The sequence below is a fragment of the Sciurus carolinensis genome, chromosome 5 (assembly GCF_902686445.1).
Source record: "Sciurus carolinensis chromosome 5, mSciCar1.2, whole genome shotgun sequence".
Taxonomy (NCBI): domain Eukaryota; kingdom Metazoa; phylum Chordata; class Mammalia; order Rodentia; family Sciuridae; genus Sciurus; species Sciurus carolinensis.
In genome coordinates, this window is record NC_062217.1 from 138,072,704 (window position 1) to 138,097,469 (window position 24,766).

At 33.3% G+C, this 24,766-nt stretch overlaps 1 protein-coding gene across 6 annotated transcripts in view; it reads left to right on the plus strand.

Moving 5' to 3' along the window:
- Kif20b (kinesin family member 20B) overlaps positions 1-24,766 on the plus strand; it is a 70,142-nt gene that overhangs the window by 33,738 nt on the left and 11,638 nt on the right. For 5 of the 6 annotated variants that reach the window (XM_047554536.1, XM_047554539.1, XM_047554540.1 and 2 more), the window contains exons 22-27: positions 3,084-3,144; positions 13,282-13,407; positions 14,662-14,789; positions 16,041-16,196; positions 20,982-21,158; positions 23,448-23,558. In XM_047554536.1, coding sequence (XP_047410492.1) covers positions 3,084-3,144; positions 13,282-13,407; positions 14,662-14,789; positions 16,041-16,196; positions 20,982-21,158; positions 23,448-23,558 — 759 coding nt within the window. The remainder of the gene's footprint in view (positions 1-3,083; positions 3,145-13,281; positions 13,408-14,661; positions 14,790-16,040; positions 16,197-20,981; positions 21,159-23,447; positions 23,559-24,766) is intronic. The other variant, XM_047554541.1, reaches the window with a different exon arrangement.

Sequence of the window (24,766 nt, forward strand, 5' to 3'; positions counted from 1 at the left end):
GTTGTTGTTTTTTTTTGTTTTATTTTTTTTTTACTTAAATAAGTCCATAGTGACTTGCTTCTAACAAATAGAATATGGAAAAGAAACCTAGCAGATACCACCTTAAACCAAGTGTTCAAGAGTAAGACCCATTAGTAGTAAGTCATATTGGTGAATTTGCTTTCTGATAATGATGTGGTGAGAGGGTATATCTCCTTTGTGGCATTCTTCCCCCAAGTTGGTAATCTGTGTTTATTCATGAGAAAACATCTTACAAACCCAAGGTAAGGATGTCCTACATAATACCTGCCTAGTATAACGTATTAAGGTCATTAAAAACAAGGAAAGACTGAGGAACTGTCACAGATTGAAGGAGACCACGGAGATATGATGACTATATGCAGTGTTATATCTTGGGGGATCCTAGAACAGAAAAAAGATAACAGTGGGAAAATTGGTGAATTGTGGTGAAGGTTGTGGTATAATTAATAGTATTACACCAGTGTTAATTTTTGATTTTTGATGAATGTATCAGGTGTTGTAATATTAGAAGAAGCTGAGTTAAGGTTATACAACAAATTTCCCTGCCACCTGTAAATTTTTTGTAAATCTAAAAATAATTAAAAGTAAAACAGAGGTATTACAACATATTCTTTAAAAAGACACTTGAAAAGCAAAATTGCTTTATTGTAAATGGTTATATTTTGCTTGATATTAATTAAGATAGGCAACAATTAACAAATACAGATTTGTATTCCATTTTTGCTTTTATTTTTCTATTTTTATTTTTTAAATTTCATTTTTACAGATTGCATTTTGATTCATTGTACACAAATGGGATACAATTTTTCATTTCTGTGGTTGTACACGATGTATATTCATACCATTTGTGTAATCATACTGTACATAGGATAATGATATCTGTCTCATTCCACTATCTTTCCTTCTCTCCCCTCCCCTGCTCATTTCCCTCTACACAATCCAAAGTTCCTCCATTCTTCTCTCACCCCCTACCCCCACCCCCATTATATATCATCATCCACTTATCAGTGGAAACATTCAACCTTTGTTTTTTGGAATTGACTTATTTCACTTAGCATGATATTTTTCAACTTCATCCATTTACCTGCAAATGCCTTAATTTTATTCTTCTTATGGCTGAATAATATCCCATTGTGTATATGTACCACAGTTTCTTTATCCATTCATCTATGAAAGGTTTCTAGGCTGGTTCCACAATCTAGCTATTGTGAATTGAGCTGCCATAAACATTGATGTGACTGCATTACTGTAGTATGCTGATTTTAGGTTGTTTGGGTATAAACCAAGGAGTGGGATAACTGGGTCAAATGGTGGGTCCATTCCAAGTTTTCTGAGGGATCTCCATACTGCTTTCCACAGTGGCTGCACCAATTTGCAACTCTACCAGCAATGTATTATTGTGCCTTTTCTCCCACATCCTTGCCAACATCTGTTATTGTGTTTTTGATAATAGCCATTCTAATTCGGGTGAGATGAAATCTTAGGGTGGTTTTGATTTGCATTTCTCCAATTACTAGAGATGATGAACACTTTTTCATAGATTTGTTGATCACCTGTATATCTTCTTCTGTGAAGTGTCTGCCCAGTTCTTTAGCCATTTATTGATTGTGTTCTTTGTATTTTTGGTGTAAAGTTTTTTAAGTTCTTTATGAATTTTGGAGATTAGTGCTCTATCTGAAGTGCATATGGAATAGATTTTAGGAAAACTCCATTCACAATAACCTCAAAAAAAAAAAATACTTGGAATTCAGTTTAACAAAAGAGGGGAAAGACCTCTGCAGTGAAAATTACAGAACACTAAAGAAAGAAATTAAAGAAAACCTTGGAACATGGAAAGATCTCCCATGTTCTTGGATAGGCAGAATTAATATTGTCAAAATGGCCATACTACCAAAGGTGCTATACAGATTCAATGCAATTCCAATTAAAATCCCATTGGCATTCCTCAAAGAAATAGAGAAAGCAATCATGAAATTCATCTGGATGAATAAGAGACCTCGAATAACCAAAGCAGCCCTGAACAGGAAGAGTGATACAGTAGGTATCACAATACCAGACCTTAAACTATAGTATAGAGCAATAGTAATAAAATTGGCATGGTATTGGCACCAAAATAGACAGGTATACCAGTGGTACAGAATACAAGATACAGAGACAAACTCACATCAGTACAGTTACCTTATACTAGACAAAGGTACCAAAAACATACAAGGGAGAAAAGATAGACTCTTCAACAAATGGTGCTGGGAAAACTGGAAATCCATATGTACTAGAATGAAATTAAACCCCTATCTCTTACCGTGCCCAAAATTCAAAATGGATCAAGGACCTAGGAATTAGATCAGAGACCCTTGCACCAAATAGAAGAAAAAGTAGGCCCGAATCTTCACTGTATTTGCTTTTAAATGAAACATACTAATGATTATTTTGGTGTAAACACATATTTTTAATTTTTAACACAATGTATTCTTAATATAGCTGTTTGTTCTTTCATAATAGGACTAAGATCTGCAGATTTTATATTGGTTCTGCCTAAGACTTTATAAAGTTAGGAGATAGTGATGAAGTTAGGTGAAATTGGGAATGAAGTTTGGATTACATGACAGATTAGAATTGTAGGATTTCCATACTTAAATCTTGCCCGTTAAGACTCCTACTACTTTTTCCAAATCTTGCATCTAGATGGAGGGGGTGGAGTGCTCTATTTTTCCTTCATTTTGAGTTTCCTGTGGGTGAACTGTACTTTTAATGGTTTCCTTGTTTCTTCTATTAAGTACATAGTGACTGTCTAGTTGCTTGTTTCTGCGTTTTGTGGTATATAAGAAAACATTTACTTAAAAGTATTGAACAAGTTGACTCAGTCATAAATTAAAAGTATACAGTGTTTTTGTTTGTTTTCCAATTATCCTTTTCACCCTACATTTTTTTTTGAGATTAGTATTCAACTGCCTAGGAGACTGATTTCAGACTTAATTTGATCCCTGATTTCAAGATCCACTGTTAAATATTGTTAAGGATTGAAGTTACATTTGCATTTAATTTATATTCTTTCATTTTTTTAGGAGCAGTTAAATAATCAGAAAGTGAAAGAAGCTCTACAACAATATGAGAGTGTGCGCAAAGGTCAGGAATAAATTTCTATTTTCATTACTTAAATAACTGCAAAAATCTAGTTGCAATAGCAGTGACTAACATTTTCCTTTGAAAATACTATGTTGAAGTAAAAACAACATAAGATGTACTTTTATTAAAAGAAAAAAGCGTTGATTCTGATGAGTAATTCAAAGTTTACTATTAGTGGTCTGAGGATATACTCAGTGGGTAGAGGGCTGGCTTAGCATTTGTAAGGCTCTTGGTTTGATCACAGGTTGGAGGAGGTTTTTTCTTAGAATGGTAGTAGAATAAAACAGTATGCATTATTCAGTGAATGCAAATGTAAATGGATTTCTTGGTAATGATCAGTATTTTGTGAAAAATAAAGTCTGTCATATTTACATAGTTTACAATGATTGGAATAGATTTTTAGACAAAATTATGGAAAGAATACACATCAGATAAAATAGCTTTTAAATTAGTTTGTAATTTTAAAGAGTTTTAAAAAATGACAATATTTTCATTCAAATCATAGGTGCTGAATTTTACTGTCTTCAATTGTATTGATTTGTTTTTTGAAATATAAAATTTTATAGATTATATAAACATTTCTGATATTAAAATTATCCTGAGTTCTCTTTGCTACGTCACTCATTCTTTAATTTCCTAGTTGTGTGAGTGATAGAATTGGAATTTAAAGCTTGGTTGGCTTTGCTCTTAAGTCTCAGACCCTCTTCATTAATTCATGCTATTTATACTTGATCAAAAAATAGAAGGAGTGAGACAACCAGATTATTTATTTAGATGAGCCATCAATTGATGTGGTAAATATGGATGTGAAAATATATCTCTGCACACAGTCCTGTTTTCTTTTGTATTTCCTAGGTCTTTGTCCCTAAACGTACCCTATTTCTGTAATAATAATTGTTTTTTGGGGGGAGGGTGGGAATACTGTGGTTTGAACCTGGGGGCACTATACCACTAAGCTACATCCCCATTCCTTTTTATTTTTATTTAAATATAGGGTGTCCTGAAGTTGCTGAGAGTCATGCTAAATTGCCAACGCTGACCTGTGTTAGCCTCCTGAGTTGCTTAGATTACAGGCATGCACCACCATGCTCAACATATTTCCGTATTTTAGGATTTCCTTTTACTTTAGCTCCTTGTCATTATTAGCAAATGTGGATAGATTTTAGCTGTTCTGAAAATGTTTTTTGGAGCAGGATGCCTATAAATTTTATTGTATTTAAATTTTTCTTTTCTGTCAAATATTGAGAAGTGTGCCATAGGTCCACTGTGACTACTATATGACCTTTCATCTTTTCCAAGTTCTTGCAGCTTGCTCCCAAGTCACTTATAACCTACATCTTTGAAATGTGTTAGCTTTTTGCAATCCCTATGTGACTTCTTAGGTTATTTTGATGTTATTTTTCCACTTTCCTTTTCCTCATTTTCACTTTTAAATAGTATTTATGGTTTGTGAGTATAATATAAAGGTACTACGTAGCTCCCCCTCTTTTGAAAGTCTCTAGCTTTACCTTTTGTGATCTGTTCTTTGCTAGTCACCTTTCTCAGAATGGGTCACAACTATTCTGACAACTTTCCTGATAGATACATCATGTTTTTTCAAATTTATTTTTTTATTTTTTTGTGGTACTGGAGATCTAACCCAGGGCATATAGCACATGCCAGGCTAATGGCCTAACACTAGCTACATCGCCAGCCCATATCATCTTTTTTTTTTTTTTTTCTCTTTATTTACTCTCTTGATTTACTCCTATGACTTCAGTTGTATAGGAGATATTATCCTATAGACAATGAAATAAAAATGGCATCTTTAGGTTATGTCTTTCCCTACCTTCTAAATTTCTATTTAAATCCTGAATGTCTTCCATTTTGCTATCTTCTTAAATTCTTTTTTTTTTTTAAAGTTAAGATATAGTACTTATGGCATAAATTCACTCTTTAAAATTGTATATGCTTTAAAAAGTTTAATGGGCCATCGTGTATTCATAAGGTTCTATAACCATTACCACTAATTCCAGAACGTTTTATTCTAAACACAAACTCTGCATCTATCACTAACCATTCTCCCTTGATACCCTCCAACCCCTGGCAGTTACAAATCTACTTTCTGTTTTTTTTGGATTTGCCTGTTGTAGACATTCTATGTTAAAGAGATTTATGTAATATATGTCTTTTTTGTGTCTGACTTTTTTCATTCAACATAATGTTTCCAAGCTTCATCCATATTGTGTGTCATCCCTTTTTGTGAATGAATAGTACTCCATTTTATAGATATGCCACATTTTATTTATGCATCAGTTGATGGACATTTAGGTTGTTTCTACTTTTTAACTTATATGCAAGTTTTGGGGTAAGCATATGTTTTCAATTTTCTTGGGGATGATATATGCCTATGAGGGTAACTGCTGGGTCACATGGTAACTTTGAGGAATTGCAAACTTTTTTTTTTTTAGTTGTATATGGATACAATACCTTTATTTTATTTGTTCATTTTTATGTGGTGCTGAAGATCAAGCCCAGCACCCCACATGTGCTAGGCAAGCAAGCACTCTCACTGAACTACAACCCTAGCCCTCTAAAAGGCTTTGTTTTTTTTTAAACAAACTACCACTTTTATATTCCTAGCAGCAATAGGTGAAGGTTCCAGTTACTTATTATCACTAGTACTTTTTTATTTTTAAAAAATTATAGCTGATTTTATTAGTTTTATAGACTTTTGTAACAAAGTACCATAAACTGGATGACTTAAAACAGAAATTTGTTTTTTCTCAGTAAACAGGTCAAAAGTATAGGTATTGACAGGTGTGTGTTCTGTCCAAAGAGTCTAGGAAGGACTCCTTCCTTGTCTCTTTTAGCTTTTGATAGTTAGTGGCAATTGTGGGTTTTCTTTGACTTGTGGCGCCTGAGTCCAGTCTCTGTCTCTTGTCTTCACATGGTGTCTTCCCTCTGTGTACATCTGTGTCGTGTCTCTCTTGGTTTTATCCAAATTTTCCTCTTATGAGCACACCAGTCTTGTTGGATTTAGGGCCCATCCAAATCCAGTATGAGCTCATTCTTTATTTGATCGCATTTGCCGAATTCCTATTTCCAAATAAGATCATATTCATATATAGACAATGGGTGGACATGAATTTTGACCTGATGTCTTAGTGGGTATAAAGTGATATGTCATTGGTTTTAATTTGCATTTGCCTAATGATATTGGATATCTCCTATGCTACTGACTATTTTTACATTTTTGGAGTAATTCCCATTTTTAAATTGGGTTATGTGTGCCTTTGCTATGGAGTCGTGAGGGTTCTTTGTATATTTTGAATACTAGACCTATATCAGATAAATGATATGCTAATGTTTTCTCCTATTCTGTGGAGTGCTGTTTTTACTTCCTTGATAGTGACTCTTTTGGGGTTGGAAAGGGAATTGACCTAGGACTTACATGCAAGGCAAATGCTTTACCACTGAGCTCCACCTGCTCCCCTTTTTTAATAGTGTTCTTTGGTGCACAGACACTTCAAAATTTTGATGAAGTCCAATTTATCTAGATTTTTTTTTAGTTGTTTGTACAGTCAAAATGTTGTCATGTCCAAGAAACCAGTCTTTCCTGTGCTCTTTTATAGAAAGATAGTTTTATACAAAAAAATTTCTTTTATAGTTTTAACTGTTATATTTGTCTTGGGCCTATTTAGAGTTAATGCATTTGAGTGTATTGTTTTATATTATGAGGTAGATTTCCAACCTCATTATTTTGTATGTGGATATTCATTTGTTCCAGCATCATTTATTAAAAAAAACAGTTCTTTCACAAATTACATTATCTTTACAACTTTGTGGAAAATAAGTTGTTTATAATTGTTTATTTCCAGGCTTTCATTACTATTCCTTTGATCTGTACGTCTGTCCTTATGCTAGTATTTTACCTTATTGTTACTGTAGCTTTGTAGTAAATTTTGAAATTGGGAAGTGTGAATTCTCCCACTTTTGTTCTTCTTTTGTAAGATTTCTTTGGTTATTTGGGGTGTATTGCATTTCTATATGAATTGTATGTCTACCTGTCAATTTACAAAAAAATCTATCTAGAATTTTAGTAGAGATTATGCTGTCTATAGATCTAATTGGAGAGATTACTATTTAACCATATTAATTTTAAATATGGGATATCTTTTCATTTAAGTCTATAATTTTTTTCGATTATGGTCTTTAGTTTTTAGTGTGCACATTTTGTACAACTGTCTGTTGAGGATGGATTTTTTTTTTAAAATAAAGTTTACCTATATTCTCTCTGCATTTTTTAAAACTGGAATTGTTAATACTAGTTTTGGATTATTCATTGCCAGTGCATAAAATTGATTTAATTATATCAATCTTATATTCTATGACTTTGCTGAACTGGTTTATGGGTGCTTATGAAATGTATGTATATTTGTGTTGTTTGTGTGTTCCTGTGTATTTCCTTGGATTTTATATCTGTTATCTGTAGTTAGAGATAATTTTATGTCTTAATTTCCAATCTAGTTGCCCTATTTCTTTTTCTTGCCTAATTTTCCTGGCTGAACCCTGGAGAACACTGTTGACTAGAAGTGGTGAGAACAGACATGCTTGTCTTGTTCCTGAAATTAGGGAGAGTATACATTCTTACTTTATGATAATGTTAGGTATGAATTTTGTAGATCTCTTTTACCAGGTTGAGAGAATTCCATTTTATTCCTACTTTGTTGAATGTTTTTATTATGAAAGATTGTTTGATTTTTGTCAAATTTTTGGTTTTTTTTTTCGATTTAGATAATTGTGTAGTTTTGTTCCTTACCAATACATTATATTGTATTGATTAGTTTTATATATTGAGCAAACTTAAAATTTCAGTTTATGAGATCATAGTATATAATGGTTTTGTATAGTTTGGTTTTTTTTTTTTTTTTTTTTTTTTTTTTTTTTTTTTGTGTGTGTGTGTGTGTGTGTGTTGGGGATTGAACTCAGGAGCACTCAACCACTGAGCTACATCCCCAACTCTATTTTGTATTTTATTTAGAGACAGGGTCTCACTGAGTTGCGTAGCTCCTTGGTTTTTGTTGAGGCTGACTTTGAACTCTTGATCTTCCTGCCTCAGACTCCTGAGCTGCTGGGATTACAGGTGTGCACTACCACTCCCGACTCCGGTTTGCTAGTATTCTGTTGAGGACTTTTGTGTCAGTGTTCATAAGGGACATTGGCCTATAGCTTTCTTTTCTTGCTGAGTCTGGTTTTAGAATCCCAAAGTTAAATTCTGCTTGTAGTATCTTAACCTTCTGATTATCAGTTACTACTACTGAAATCTTGTTTCCATTGCTTAGAGTAGGGTATTAGTACATGACAGTCCTCAAATCAAATCCTTTCTGCCTTATTTTGTACATAAAGCTTTTTGAACATAGGAACACACATTGGTCTTTAGGTTGATTGTGGCTGTATTCATGCTGTATGGTAGAGGTAAATAGGTGGGACAGTCTTTAAAATGATTACTGTTTGACTCTTCACAGAAAATGTTTGCCCGCCCATTTAAATAATCTTATTGATTATCCTTACACTCAGTTAACAATATCTAAATTGTTATTTTCTCCCAGTGTTTTCTCATATCTGTCCATTGCCAGGTCTTATATCAAATGTGCTTTCTCGTGTAGCTATACAGCTAGATTAAATTTTTCTAAAACTCTTCTTTCATGTGCCATGTTTCTATTAAATGCTTTCATTCACTTTGTAGTGCCCACACAATAAACTTTCCCCCTCTAGCCTGGCATTCCATCGTACCTTTTTCTAGCCTAATATTGTATAACCCTTCTGTTCTATTCAGACTAATTTGTTTTGTTCTCCAGCTTGCCCTGTTCATTTTGCCTTCATTCCTGTGAGAAAGAAAGAAAATAAAAGATCATATTTCCTCTGGAACTGTTTGATTTCCAGGAAAAGATCCCAGGAGAGCAGGTCTTCGTATTTGGGACCTTTAGAGAAATTTTTCCATATAATAATACGCAGATCTACCTTATTCTTTTTTTTTTATCGTCTTTTTTAAACACATTCTTTTTAAGGCTTTTTCATTTTATTGACATATCATAATTTATTTAATATTACTTCTTTTGATAAAAATGTATTTTGGTTATTTTGGACATGAGGTTTTGTTATTACAGACATGACCATGAATATTTTTGTACCACAGTCTTGGTGTACACATGTAAATATATTTGTAAGGGATATTCCTATCAATAATTTTTATTGGCCCAAATTGCGTATATTTATGATTTTGATAAATAGTGCACTGCTCCCTAAAATGGTTATACTAGTCAGAGCAGTAATATCCTGTTACTCATTTCTCCACATTTTTACCAAAATTAGTTGTTATCATACTCTAAACGTATCACTAGTGTGATAAGTGAAATGTGAGGTATCACATGGTTTAAAGCTTTTGTATTTGCTTTATACTAAATTCTGTTAAACTGATACTCTAAAATAAATTGGAACTATTACTAATTGAGAATCTTTAATGCAGAATTTTATATGTCATTTTCATTCTTAGCTTGAATAGTGTTCTTTTCACTTCCTGATCTCAAATGTCATACTTAATACGCATTTTCTGCTTGAAACCTTCCAAGGGCATTATAGTTCTCAGGAATTCTTTCCTCTGAATGTTAAAATCTTGATTGCTTGTTAATTTGATAGTAGTTTATTTCACTAGGATAGCTAATAGTTATCTTTAGATATATCTTTCAATAGCTATGATGACATATACCCGTCTCAGCCTTAGCTTTATTTTCCATTTTGTTTGTTGGGTATTTTTTAAATCTTCCCTGAAATAAAATTTAAATTTTTAGAGGCAGTGACTGAGATAATAATTCTCTATTTTCCTTTTCTGTTCCAGTGTGCCTACCTTTTGAATAACAGATAGTCATTAGTGAGGTTATCAGGGGTGTTATGGGACTTTCTTAATTGATACATAGATAGGCAAATTCATTCTTCCTAGTCTATAGCTTACAAGTTAAAATAGAGAGATAGTCTTTGAATAAAATAAAAATTAATGGTATAATCTCAATATATTTGCACATTGTGCTTTTTAAAAAATTTTTAAATTTGTTCTTTTTAGATACACATGACTCTAGAGTGTATTTTGACATATTATACATACATAGAGTATAACTTATCCTAATTAGGATTCTATTCTTGTGACTGTACATGATGTGGAGTTTCACTGGTCATGTATTCATATATGAACATAGGAAAGTTATGTCCGATTCATTCTACTGTCTTTCCTAATCCCACTTCTCCTCCCTTCCCTTCATTCCCCTTTATCTAATCCAATGAACTTCTCTCTCCCCTCCTCTCCACATACACACTTATTGTGTGTTAGCATCCACATATCAAAGAGAACATTTGACCTTTGGTTTTTTAGGACTGATTATTTCACTTAGGATGACAGTCTCCATTTACTGTCAGATGTCATAATTTTATTCTTCTTGACTGAGTAATATTCCATTGTGTATTATACCACATTTTCTTATGCATTCATCTGTTGAAGGGCCTCTAGATTGGTTTCATAGATTTGCTGTTGTGAATTGAGCTGCCAAAAATATTGAAATGGCTGTATCACTATAATACGCCGATTTTAAGTCCTTTGGGTATATTCCAAGGAGTGGGATAACTAGATCAAATGGTGGTTCCATTCCAAGTTTTCTGAGGATTCTCCATACTGCTTTCCAGAGTGGTTGCACCAATTTGCAGTCCCACCAACAATGTGTATGAGTGTACCTTTTCCCCCACATCCTCACCAACACTTGTTATTAGTTTTATTCTTGATAATTGCCATTCTGACTGGAGTGAGATGAAATCTTAGAGTAGTTTTGATTTGCATTTCTCTAATTGCTAGAAATGTCAAACATTTTTTCATATATTCGTTGATGAATTGTTCTGTGAAGCACCAATTCCTCTGCCCATTTATTGATTGGGTTTATTAATTTAATTGTTGTTAAGTTTTTTGTTTTCTTTATATGTCCTGGAGATTAATGGTCTATCTGAGGTTCAGGTGGCAAAGATTTTCTCCCATTCTGTAGGCTATCTCTTCATGTTCTTAATTGTTTCCTTTGCTATGAAGAAGCTTTTGAATTTGAATCCATCCCATTTATTGATTCTCGATTTTACTTCTTGTGCTTTAGGAGTCTTGTTGAGGAAGTCGGTTCCTAAGCCGACATGATGGAGATTTGGGCCTACATTTTCTTCTAGTAGGTGTAGGTTCTCTGGTCTAATGCCTCGGTCCTTGATCTACTTAGAGTTTGTTTTGTGCAGGGTGAGAGATAGGGGTTAAATTTTAATCTCAATGAAATGGGATTTCCAGTTTTCCCAGCACTATTTGTTGAAGAGGCTTTTTTCCAATGTACACATGGTGCCTTTGTCTAGTATGAGATATCTGTATGCATGTGGGTTTGTCTGGGTATTCTGTTCCATTCCATTGGTCTTCATGTCTGTTTTGATGCCAATATGATGCTGTATTTGTTACTATAGCTCTGTAGTATAATTTTAGGTCTGGTGTTGTGATGCCTCCTGCTTCACTTTTCTTGCTGAGGATTGGTTTGGCTCTTCTGGACCTCTTATTTTCCAAATGAATTTCGTGACTGCTTTTTCTCTTTCTATGCAAAACATCATTGGACTTTTCATATGAATTGCTTTAAATCTGTATAGCACTTTTGGTAGTTTGGCCATTTTGACAATATTAATTCTGCCTATCCAAGAATATGGGAGATCTTTCCATCTTCTAAGGTCTTCTTCAATTTCCTTCTTTAGTGCTCTGTAGTTTTCACTGTAGAGGTCTTTCACCTCTACTTTGTGCTTTTTGAAAGAAAAATGAAGTCCCAGGAAGAGTTTACTGACATTTCCTGCTTACATATAAATGGACAGAAATACCGAAAATTACTTACATAATTTTCTTATTGTTTTAAGTTTGCTTTATGTGCACTATGAGGGAGCCATTCCTTGGGTTTATATCATTTAAAGCAACCTGAGATTGAATTTTGCATTTCTAGCTTTACCACCTCTGACATCAGCATTAGTTCTTTGAAATGAGCCCTGATACCGTGTCATCACTACAGGCAGTGAACTGATCTTTCTTCTTTATCTGTTTCTTGCAGACAGGGTTAAAATAGATTTTTTTGTTTTTGTTTTTGATACTGGGATTGAACACAGGGCACTTAACCACCAAGCCACATCCCTATCCCTTTTTATTTTTTAGTTTGAGACAGTGCCTTATTAAGCTGCAGAGGCTGACTTTAAACTTGTGATCCTTCTGTCTCAGCCTTCCAAGCTGCTAGGATTACAGGCATGGACCACTGTAAGCCAGTGACTTAAAATAGAAGGTTTTTTTTTTGGGGGGGGTGGGAGGGATGGTGGAACTGTGGATTGAACTCAGGAGCACTCAACTACTGAGCCACATCCCCAGCCCCATTTTGTATTTTATTTAGAGACAGGGTCTCACTGAGTTGCTTAGTACCTCACTGTTGCTGAGGCTGGCTAAAAACTTGCAATCCTCCTATCTCAGCCGCCCACTGCTGGGATTACAGGCATACACCACCACTCCAGGCTAAAACAGAATTCTTTACAAGTTGTTACTGTAATAGTTTTTCAAGGGCCAGAAACAATTTTGGTAAGGCTAGTAGCACTTTCATTCCTGAGAAACTGGATACTATTTAATTTTGAATTTTCTAGAAAAAGTAACTACTTGAAATTTAAGAAAATAAGTCTAATTGGGATTGAACCTTTTTTAACTTTAGAAGGTAAAGATTTTAGTTTTGGCTTGAGAATATTTATGCTAAAAATTAGTATCTTGCTAAGTAAAAATTTTCCCTAAATTCTTATGATTTGTGTTTATTAATAGTTATATTTTTATATTGAAAATTGCTAATTTAATCTGAAAAGATTCCTTTTCTGTTCATTTATTTTGCAGTCATTCAAGCATTGGTCTGTAAATCAGGTATATATTTAATGCATCACAGATGCCTATAGCGTTCTAGGCAGAGGATACTGCTATGAACAAGAAAAAGTGTCTGACTATATAGAATTTTTATTCTATTATAGTTGATAAAAGTATTTTAATTTAGAAAATGTTATTGTAACATATTTTTCTTAAATATTTAGATCTAAATGTTAAAGAGAAAATGATTGAAGACATGAGAATGACACTAGAAGAACAAGAACAGACTCAGGTAGAACAAGATCAAGTGCTTGAGGCTAAATTAAAGGAAGTTGAATGGCTGGCCACAGGTAAAACAGTATTATTTTCATATCTCAAAACAGTCTTTCAGTTTCTTTATTTTTTTAGATTTCTTCCCTTTTTAAAGTACTGTGGAATTTATAATAATTCATAATGGAAAATGGTGTGTTCTTTGCCCTATTGCTCATCGTTTCCACTTTGATGAAAATCATTCTATCTAAGTAAAATTCGCATGTAGTAAATAAGGAATAATGACACTCTGTAATCATTTAAGAGTTTTAAGTTGCAAGTAACTTGTAATATCCCTAGATGCTAAGAATAAGCTTTTAACTGAATTTCATACCTGTCAAGGTTTTTAGTGTTATTGTATGTGTTTATCTCATAAATACTCAGAGTATTTATGCTTTCAGAATAAGTATGTAAAAAAAATATAGCACTTAATAACAATTAAATTTTTTCTTGCAGAAAAAGCAAGAAATTTATTTATTTTGTTTTTATGTATTTTGTGGTGCAAGGGATAAAATTCAGGGCCTTGTGCATGCTAGACATACATTCTACCACTGAGCTACACCTCAGACCTCAGGAAATTTAGAATGAGGAAACTACCCATGCCATTTTGTATATGACCTTGGCAAGATACTTGAGCTGATTGAGTTTTATTTGTCCTCTTGTAAAATGCTGCTGCTGCTGATGATATATGCCATGTATACAATTATTATTATGATTAGAGAAGATGATCAATATAAGAGCACTTTGCAAACCCTAAAACAACATATTGGTGGATGAAGTGACAATGATGATGAGTACATTCCACTTTGTAGTTTCATAGCCACTTTCACAGCCCTGGCATAGCTTTTTATTTTTTTGAGAAATACATAAACATCTTATAGAATTAAAGGTAAAATGAATTTATACTATGTATTCTGAACATGAGTCATTTAATTCCTGAGAGGTTCCTAGTTTCTTTTCACTAAGAGTTGGAAAAGAACTCTTAAAAGTTCAGTCATTAGAAATAGTCTCAGTTCCTCAGTAGAGTAGAGGAATGGGACCAGGGGGAAGAAAAGCGGAGGTACTGGCAAATGAGGTTGATTCAACTGTATTGTGTATATGTTTGAATGTCACAATGTGTCCAACTGTTATGTGTAACTATAATATACCAATAAAACCATAAAAATAGTCTCAATTTCATCTTGGTGTATATTTTGGGACTCTGCTGGTTTTTGTGTATATCCCATACCACATATTATCTCTAAGTGGTATATCTTTTGTATGTTTTTAAAAATAATTTTGTGTCTTCAAATCAGAATTGGAAAAATGGAAAGAAAAATGCAAAGACCTGGAAACCACAAGTAATAAAAAGTCAAATAAACAATTTGAGGATAACCCAGACATACTTAGTAAAAAGCTCAGTAAACTTCAAGATGAGTTACAGGTATGATTTCTGTCTCTTCATTTCTATTTCTAATAAGAGAAGGATTCAGTATTTTATATTTTGTAATTAACCTAGATATATGTGAAGTAATACTTGGGAAATGTTTATCTATAATTTTCAATGCATGTTGAAATGACATGGAAGAAAATTTCCCAGGATACAAACCATTAAGTGTCATTTAAAATGTAGCTATTAGATCCTCCATTTTATATTTTATGCATTTTATTTTCCAGTCTTCATTTCTAATATTTTTGTTTCTATTTTTCTACTCTTTAAATTTCTTACTCAGCCAATAATACCACTATGGAGAAGATGATCATCATTATTTTGATTACTTCTAATCTTTTCAAAGTTTAATTATTTAATCAGAATAAAGTCATATATCTGAACACTGGAATACATATGATATCATACTATATAGCAGATATTCTATTTTGTACTTATGTATATTTTCCTTTTTCAGCTTTAACATGCTGTATATAGAAAACAACACAAAGGGACAGTTTTTTTCCAGGAATTTAATGAAGTGTCTATGACATTATAAAAAATAGTACATCTACCATATTAAGATATTTATGTTGAGAAGTGTTGGTGTATTTGTATTATTCTGGGATGTAATCCCATATCTTAGTTTATAAACTTTCTAATTGTGGAATGGACTGCCATAGTTCTTCCAGTACCATGGTTTTAGATGCTTTTAAAGTGATATTATTTTTGTTTCAAGTGGAATTTACTTTGAATTTGAGTGTAAAAAGTTAGATGCCTGTGAACCCAGAGACTGTTGAACCCGGTTGGAGAATTATTAATCTGTAATTTCTGTTCAGCTGTTCTGAATGTTCCTTTAATAAACGTCCTGTTACAACAAAATATTCTTTATTTGGCATCCTATACCAGTAATATTTTATTTTTAGAATTGTACCTTTAGAAGTGATTACCACAAACCAAGCCCCCTTTGCCCTTGGAATTCAAGAAGACTTGAGTCACTGTAACTCTTTCAGAAATTTATATTATTTCTAATTAAACTCACTGATAAAATTCGTAGGTGGACTTTATAGAAAAGTAAAGTTTATAAAGAAAAAAAACAGGTAATTTTTTTATAATCTACAATAATTCTAATCTTATTAAATTAAAAAAACTTATTTTTTATTTTTTAAGAAGGTACAAAGTGATAGGTTGCATGAAAATGTTATAAAATCAGATTTACTGACAACTCAGGCATGTGATAGTAACTTGTACCATTTATACTTACAGGAATCTGAGAAGAAATATAAAGATGATAGAAAGAAATGGTTAGAAGAAAAAATGATGCTTATTACTCAAGCCAAAGAAGCTGAGAATCTACGAAACAAAGACATGAAAAAATACGCTGAAGATAGGGAGCGTTGTTTAAAGCAACAAAATGAAGTGGTTGGTAACCATTATATCTTTGTTATGTTTCATCAGCTTTCTTTGATTTGGTTTGTTACATTTATTCCTGGGGTATTTTACTAGTCGCTCCATGGTTAACTTTTTTTTTTCTTAAGGCAGATTTTGTAAGATAACTTTTCTGTTTATGTTGACATTCATTTATGTTCCTCCCTGAACCCCCTCTTTGGTACTGGTTGTTGAACCCAGAGGTGCTCTACCACTGAGATACATTCCTAACCGATTTTATTCTTTATTTTGAGACAGTGTCTTACTAAGTTGCCCAAATTGGTCTCAAACTAGGGATTCTTCAGGCTCCTTAGTTGTTGGAATTACAGGCTTATACCACTGTGACTGGTTCCCTTATGTTGTTCTAACTGTTCTCAGTTCATTTAGCAAGTTGGGAAATTGTCTGTCAATGTGTAGATACTGAACTTAAAAATCTCTTCCTTTTGGACTGCTGCAGTTTTTCCCTATAATATATTAAACTTTGCACATTTTAAACTGCAGATTCTAGGACGTTACTTCAGAAACCAATTTTATCAGAGCTTTGGAAAAAGTCAACTAAATAGTTTCTAGAAGACTACATAGGTAGAAATGATGTTTAGTTTTTCACTGGCTTGTATGATTCCATCTTAGCCTGCTTTTTTCTTTTCCTGTTTTAATTGCCACTTAGTCTATTTGATACATAGTGTTTCCAGTCAGAAAAAGAAGAGTCGTCATTGATCCTAAGATCACTTGGTCCTGCAGAAAAATCAATGGTCACTTTTTCCCTCATTATGTAAGATGCTAAGGAGATTTTGTTGCTTTTGTAGGTCTTTAGGGCTTTTGATTTGATCCAGGGCTGAAGTGGAAAGGGAACACAAAGTAGTACACTGGCTCTGTCCCTGGGCTGCCAAACATAGATAGAAAGGCAGAGCAAAAGTGCATCAGCATCCCTCAAGCTCTCAATGGTAGATTTGTGGACAGACTAAATTTAATTGTGTACCATATGTAGTCTTCAAAAAGCAGAAGCCATATCTCAGAAAGCACTTGAAGTATCTGTCCTTTCTGCAAGCACAGGGTCTCTTCTGATGTTTTCTGCTTTTGTGTTGTTTGGTGAAAATAAACTTCATTTGATCCTATTAATAAAACATTTACATTTTTATTTAGAAATTACTATTTATAGAAAAGTTAACAATCTAGTAAAAAGAATTTTTGGTGTTGGTATCTTATATTACAATACAATCATCAAAACCAATAAATTTGTATTTATAATACTGTTAGCTGAACTTTAGACTGTATTTGAAATTTACTGGTTTTCTGACTGCTGGTTTTTTGGGTTCAGGATCTAATCCAGAATACTACATTATATTTAATTGTCTCATTTCAGTAGAGTATCAACTTTTTTCTTTATTTTTGTCATATGAGAAATCCCATGAGACTATTACTGATCATTACTATATCTCTGAGATGGTCATATATTTCATTTCATGTACCAAATCCGTGTGATTGGAAGTACCTCTAGGAATTTGTTGGGCAGCTTCCTGTACTGTAACAATACTTAAGATAATCGGCTTATAAGAGAACAGGTTTATTTTCTGCTTGTAGTTTAGAGATTTCAGTCCATGATCTGTTGGCTCATTGCTTTGGGTCTGTGGTGCAACATCACAATGGGAATATGTGACAGAGCAAAACCTTTCACCTAATGGTGGGGAAGCAAAAGAGGAGAAAGAGACCATGGTCCCATAATTCTCTTCAAGGGCTTATCAATAATGACCTATAATCTCCCACTGGGCTCCCCCTCTTGAAGGTTCCCCACTTCCCAACACAGTGAATCTGGAGACCACACTTTCAACACATGGAACTTGAGAGACATTTTAGATCCAAACTATAGCAAAGAAGTATTGGTTTGAACAGAATTCTGATGCTACAGAGGTTGCTTCTGATTCTTTGTTGCTGTCCTATATAGCTCAGTGAAACTTGCTGGTCATTAATAAGAGACAAGAAGTAAAATCAAAACTATACACTGTTAAAGGCTACTTTTCCTAGTAAATGGTCCCTTGGGCAATAATATACGCAGGAAAACCCATTTTGAGTTTTTCCTTTTTGTTTTTTGAGACAGTGTCTCATTATGTTGCCTGGGCTGGCCCCAGTCTCTTGAGTTTAAGCAGTTCTGCCTCAGTCTCCTGAAGCTGGGAACTATAAGCCTGCCACTGCTCATTGGTTTTTTGATCCTAGGGAAAGCCAGTTTGCTTATTTCTCCCATTTTCTTTATAACCATACTTAAGTTGTGTATGTGCCATTTACAGTTAAGGAGTACATTTTTTATTTTTAAAGCTTTTTGATTGTAACATATAAGAGAGAAAGTAAAAAAAAAAATGCATTTAGTTCAGTGAATTATTGTAAAGTCAGCACGCTTTTAACTAATACCCATTTCAAGAAATAGAATATTGCCAGCATCTCAGAGGCTCTGTCTTCTGCCTCTTTGCAGTGAGAATAACTATTCTGTCTTTTAATGCTATATTTCAGTTGTGTTCATTTTGAATTTTTTATAAATGGGCAGATATGAATACATTTTGTGCCTGATTGTTTTTCATTCAGAATGACATTTGAGTGAATCATCCATGTTGCATGCAACTGAAGATAGTCCATTTTCACTGCTGATTATTTCAGTGTGTGAAATATACCACCATTTGTTTGTTTTAATGTTGAAGATATTTGTGGTGTTTTCTGATTTCAGCATTAATGAGTATTTTGGTGCACATGTGCATATATTTCTGTTGCATATGTATATAAAATAGAATTGCTGGATGATAGAATGTATGTATATATGTGAAAGTAGTGGATTTCTGGCCTGATTTTCAGAATAGTTGTACCCATTTGTACTCCAAACTAGTATTGCAGTTGCTATATATTCCCACCAACACAAAATACTGTCAGTCTTTTTTTTTTTTTTTTTATGCTTTTAATATGCTTTTCCCTGATTAGTAGTAAAGTTGAAATTGTTTCATTTATTTATTGACTTTGCTTATACAAGTCCCCTTGCCTGGTTTTCTGTTGGATTGTCTAGTTTTTCCTTGTTGATTTGTAGGAATTTTTTTTTTCAATATTTTTTAGTTATAGATGGACACAATACCTTATTTAATTTATTTATTTTTATGTGGTGCTGAGGATTGAACCCAGTGCCTCATACATGCTAAGCAAGCACTCTACCACTGAGTTACACCCCCAGCCCCTGTAGGAGTTCTTTATATTTTTCTGGATAGGAGCCTATGCAATGTTATGCAAGGGCCTTCTTTTAATATCCTGTTTGCTTTTTCACTCTCTTATTGCCTTTTTATCAATAGAAGTTCTAGAATTCATTGTAGTTAATTTCCCTAATCTTCTCTTCATGAACTTCAAGGACACGAAGGTGTTCTCTTTTATCATTTCTTGGAAGTTTTGAGGCTTTATCTTCTTACCTGTCATATTTAGATCTTAGACTTGTTTTTTGTGTTTGTGTGAGATAGGAGTCGTCTCATTTTAATGTGGATTACCGATTGACTGGTAGTATTGAACAACTGTTTGCCACTGCTCTTCTACTTTGGTCATAAATCTTTTTTTTTTTTTGGTACTGAGGATTGAACTCGGAGACATTCAACCACTGAGCCACATTTCCTGCCCTATTTTGTATTTTATTTAGGGACAGGGTTTCACTATGTTGCTTAGCACCTCACTAAGTGGCTGAGCCTGGCTTTGAACTCCTGATCCTCCTGCCTCAGCCTTCCGAGCCATTGGGATTATAGGAATGTGTCACTGTGCCCAGCTTGTCATAAATCTTTTGTCCAAGGATTAATTTTTGTATGTGGTAGAAGATTAGAGTTGGTTAAATTTTATTTAATTATTCAAGTCTTTCTGTACCATGTGTTAAAAGACTGTTATTTCAGTGTTGAATTTCTAATGACACTTCAGTAGAGTGTCAGTTGACCATATTTGTGGACCCTTTCTTCTGTTTCACTGATTTCTGTCTATCCTTATGTCATTGTCACACTGGGTTTTTTTTGTAGTAGTCTTGAAATGATAGTTGATTGCTTCCTCTTCTTCCTTTTCAAAGTAATTTTGACTGTTCTTGATCATTGTATGTTCATTTAACTTTTAGAATCAGCTCTTTTAATTCTTCACACATGTACATCCAACTGGGTTTTGATTGAAATTACCTTGACTCTTTAGACTTATTTGGGGAGAGAAATGACAGCTTAACAATATTGAGTGTTTTGATCCTTAAACACAGATTTACTCTCCATTTATTTAGAGGTTCTTTAATCTCTTTTAGCAGTGTTTTACAGTTTTTCATGTTGAGGTTTTGTACATATTTCCTTAATTTACTGATAAGTATTTCATGATTTTTGAACCCAGTGTAAATGAAGCATTTTAAATTTTTCACTTTTCTATCATTTATTGCTGTTGGGTTTGTCATTTGTTTTACTATAATTTTATCCTCTCATTTCCCAAATATTGGTGGAAATACTGGTTTTAGATTAAAGGCTATCGCTACAATTGTATATTGAAAGAAATATCCAATAAACCAGTTTCTTTGAATGAGGATGGAATAGGGATAATTATAACATGGACATTAAATGTATATAATAATACCGTGCATTTTATTTTCTGGTTAATGTTTTATCTACACTTGATTACATATTTTGTTATCTATCTTGTTTGTTGTTGCATTCATAGTGTTATTTATACTAAAAATTCTAGAAGTTTCTAAACATTCTTAGATTCATCATGTGGTTTAGTTCAGTATTTTCTCTATTTATTGTGTAGGAGAAACTGACAGAACAGCTGGCAGAGAAAAATAGTGACCTTCAAAAGTGGAGAGAAGAACGGGATCAACTGGTTGCAGCTTTAGAAATACAGTTGAAAGCTCTAATCTCCAGTAACATACAGAAAGATAATGAAATTGAACAGTTAAAAAAGATCACATCAGTAGTGTCTGAAATAGTCAGTATAGAATCTTTTTCTTTCTTTTTTTTTTTTCCTCTACATGATTTATTGATGCATTATAGTTGTATATATTGATGGGATTTAGAATCTTGTTATTTCTATGCCTTTTTTGAATGTAGAAAAAAATTAAAATTAATTGATTCTCTCTCAATTAAATTATTGCAGTAGACCTGAGAAAAATCAGAGTTTGAAAAAACTGGATATTTGTCATGAATTTTGAGTTTTGAGAGTTTATCATTATGATTAATTTGCCAAGGCCTGAGGTGTAGCACTTTCTCTAAAGTTTTGTTAATATTCCCATGTAGAATAATTAGAAAATCAATAATTTATGATTTGTTACTAATTTATCTTTAAATTATGGAAGTATGATTTTACCATGAGTACTTGGGCCTATCCATGATACAAATTAGTTTAAAAGTAAGCACAATAGTGTAGCACATCATGAGTTGTTCAAGCACTCACTCTTTTTTTTTTTTGGGTGCTGGGGATTGAACCCAGGGCCTTGTGCTTGCAAGGCAAGCACTCTACCGACTGAGCTATCTCCCCAGCCCCCAAGCAGTTACTCTTGTATTAATATATTTGGGGCTGGGAATCCTGAAATGAAGAGGATTGCCTTTCATAATGGGGAAAGCAACTAGCAGTCACTGGCTTCCACTGTGGTAAGAACTCTCATAATTGTTTTGCAGTGCTATGTGCCAGTAAGTGGAATCAGGGTACATCTGAAGCTAGTCTTTCTGGAATAAATAATCTGCACTTACTTCTCTAAAGCCTTAAGCAATAAGGGAAAAATGTGTGTGTGTTTGAGAGAGAGAAAAGAGAGAGTTATCAAAAGAAATGATTCTGAGAGAAATACTATCCCTCTAAAAAGTGGTAGTATCGTTTTGTATAAATGACACAGACTTGAAAGTCAAAAACTATTAGGTATCACTGCTGTCACTATTGTTTTGGTACCTTTGGGGAACACTATTTAACATTTCTAAACCTTATCTAAAACAGTTTATAACAATGTCTCCCTGATAGAGTTATGAAATTAATTGAGAGCATTATAAAATTTTATCACATTTCTTGATAAAATTTGGACACCAATACATGCTGGTTGCTTTCCCCTCTAGGAATTACGGATTGTTTTTATTATTTGGCAGTAGTGGATAGATAACATAAAAGGTGTATTTGATTTTTTTAAAAACTTTGATGACTGTGATAAGAACATATACATTGGAACTTACCAAGTTTAAAAATGTTATTTGATATTTCGTTATAGATCACTTAAATAGGGTTTAGGAAGTGAACCTACTTTATGGGAAAATAGGATGAGAAGTGTTCTGCAAGAAAAGATGTAGGTATCATTATGGCCTGAAGACCTTAATTATCATTATGACTTTAGGTTATCACTTTGACCTTAAAGCCTGAAAGCCATAATGATAGCTAAATCTTTTCTTATTGAGCACTTTCCATCTCATTTTCCCATAATATAGGTTCTATTCCTAAATTCTACCTGAGCGATCACATTCCACAAAAGACTAGTTTTTCAAAATTGTGTTATCAAAAGTAATTGAGGTGTTTAAAATACAGGTCAGTACAGGCCTTGGTCATGCCATTTAACATGTCTAGCTAGGTCTTTGTTTCTTCATATGGAAAGCAGGAATAATGATTCTTGTTATACCTAAGTAGAAAGGTGCCATGAAAGTAAAATGAGAGAGTGTACATGAAACATTTTGGAAGGTGAAAGCCATCTTATGAATTTCTCCTTAGACTAGATTCAGATGAGGCTAAAGTATTACTGAGCTTCTTCTGAATCTCTAAGGTTGAAAGAGGTGGAAGGAAGGTAAGGTGGTCATTGAAATCTTTAATATTTTTTACTGTTTGGTCCATGCAAATCTTAATTTTATATATGTTCCTATTTCTTGGGGGAGATTATTATTTTTTGGCTGGGAATTGAATCCAGGGCCTCCTCCATTCAAGACAAGTGCTCTACCACTGAGCTACATCCCCAACCCTTTTTATTTTTTATTTGAGACAGGGTCTCATTAAGTTGCCCAGGCTGATCTAGAACTTAGGATCCTCCAGCCTTGATCTCCCGAGAAGCTGGGATTAAAGGCATGTGCCATGTCTTTCAGATTTTGTATTCTTTATGAGAGCAGTTTTATGTATTTTCAGGTTAAAATTACTTCTTTTTTAAAAAAAGTTTTAATTTGTTCTTTTTAGTTATACATGATAGTAGAATGTATTTTGACATATCATACATACATGGAATATAATGACTTATTTAATATTCCCTTATTTTAGGAAAAACAAAGCATAGATATCAAACCCAGACATACTACCTTAGTGGATACTGACAGAGTTGAAACTGAACCTCAGTCAACAAGTTTTGAAATTTCCAGGAATGCAGTAGAGGTGAGTATTCAGTAACACAGTTTTTCACTTTTTGTGAGTATTCAGTAACACAGTTCTTTGCTTTTTGTTCTCTTTCTCTACCATTAATCATCTCATAATACTTCCAAGTGTAATGTAATCAATACTTGTAGGTGCCTTGCTTCATAATTACCTATATGTGTGTGGGGCTGTGTGAAGGAAAACTGGAGGCTTCTCTTTTGGTAGATTAAATCCCCAGATGGTGCTAATCTCCTTAAAAACAGACCTGTTAATACACACCAACTCAATGATCAGAAGTAGAAAATCCCACAACTGATAAAATAGGGGTGATTATTTGCTCTCATAAGAGGTTCCTTTAGTAAGCATTGTATTAAATAATATGTTTTTGGGAATTGCGTCCACATAATAACTTTGTCACCAGCCATTAATAATGCATATTGACTTTCCTTTAATGTGCCTTGGTTGAGTCTTCGGCAAATAACTGGATAATACAGATATTCTCAGATTGGATTTGAAATAGATAAAAATTTCTTGTCATTTTATTTTGAAGGTAAAATTACTTTTTAAGTTTATTTTTAAACAAATTTATTCAGAGCATTCAGAGTTTGGAAATGTACTAAGCCATGAGGCTACAAACATAATGGGCTAAGTGTTGTGATAGAAACATGAAGTGAATGCTGCAAGTAACTCTGCAGAAGATGCAGTGTATTTGCCTTGGGGATTGTGGAAGTAGGTTAGAGACCTTAATGGTGAGTAGAGGCTTTCTAAGCAAATGGGAAGAGAAAGGCGTTTTATTTTAATCTGGGAAAATAACATGATCCATTCCTTTCCTTGATAGTTCTTGGTAGTTTCAGATAATTAGTATTGATCTTAGGGACTAATACAAATTAAAAAAGTTTGTGGAAAAATTTAAATCTGATCCAGAAATAAGGTTTAATTCTTGATTACATGAGCAATCACATGTAATAGAACCTTTCTTTCTTCATTTATTTATATGAGTTATCCTAAACCTCCTGGTTCCAATTCCTATTAATTATTCCCGCAGTTATTATATATTTCATAGTTTTGGGGGAATCATATTGTCATGCTCTTTTGTGTACTTTTCCTGCCTTCATGAAATCAGCATGTTCAGCTAGACTGAAAGCCCAAACATGATTCATTTGCATAGCTGGCAGTTGATTCTGGTTCTGAACTTATCAGTGGCCTCTGCCTATGCCCTGAGCTTTTCA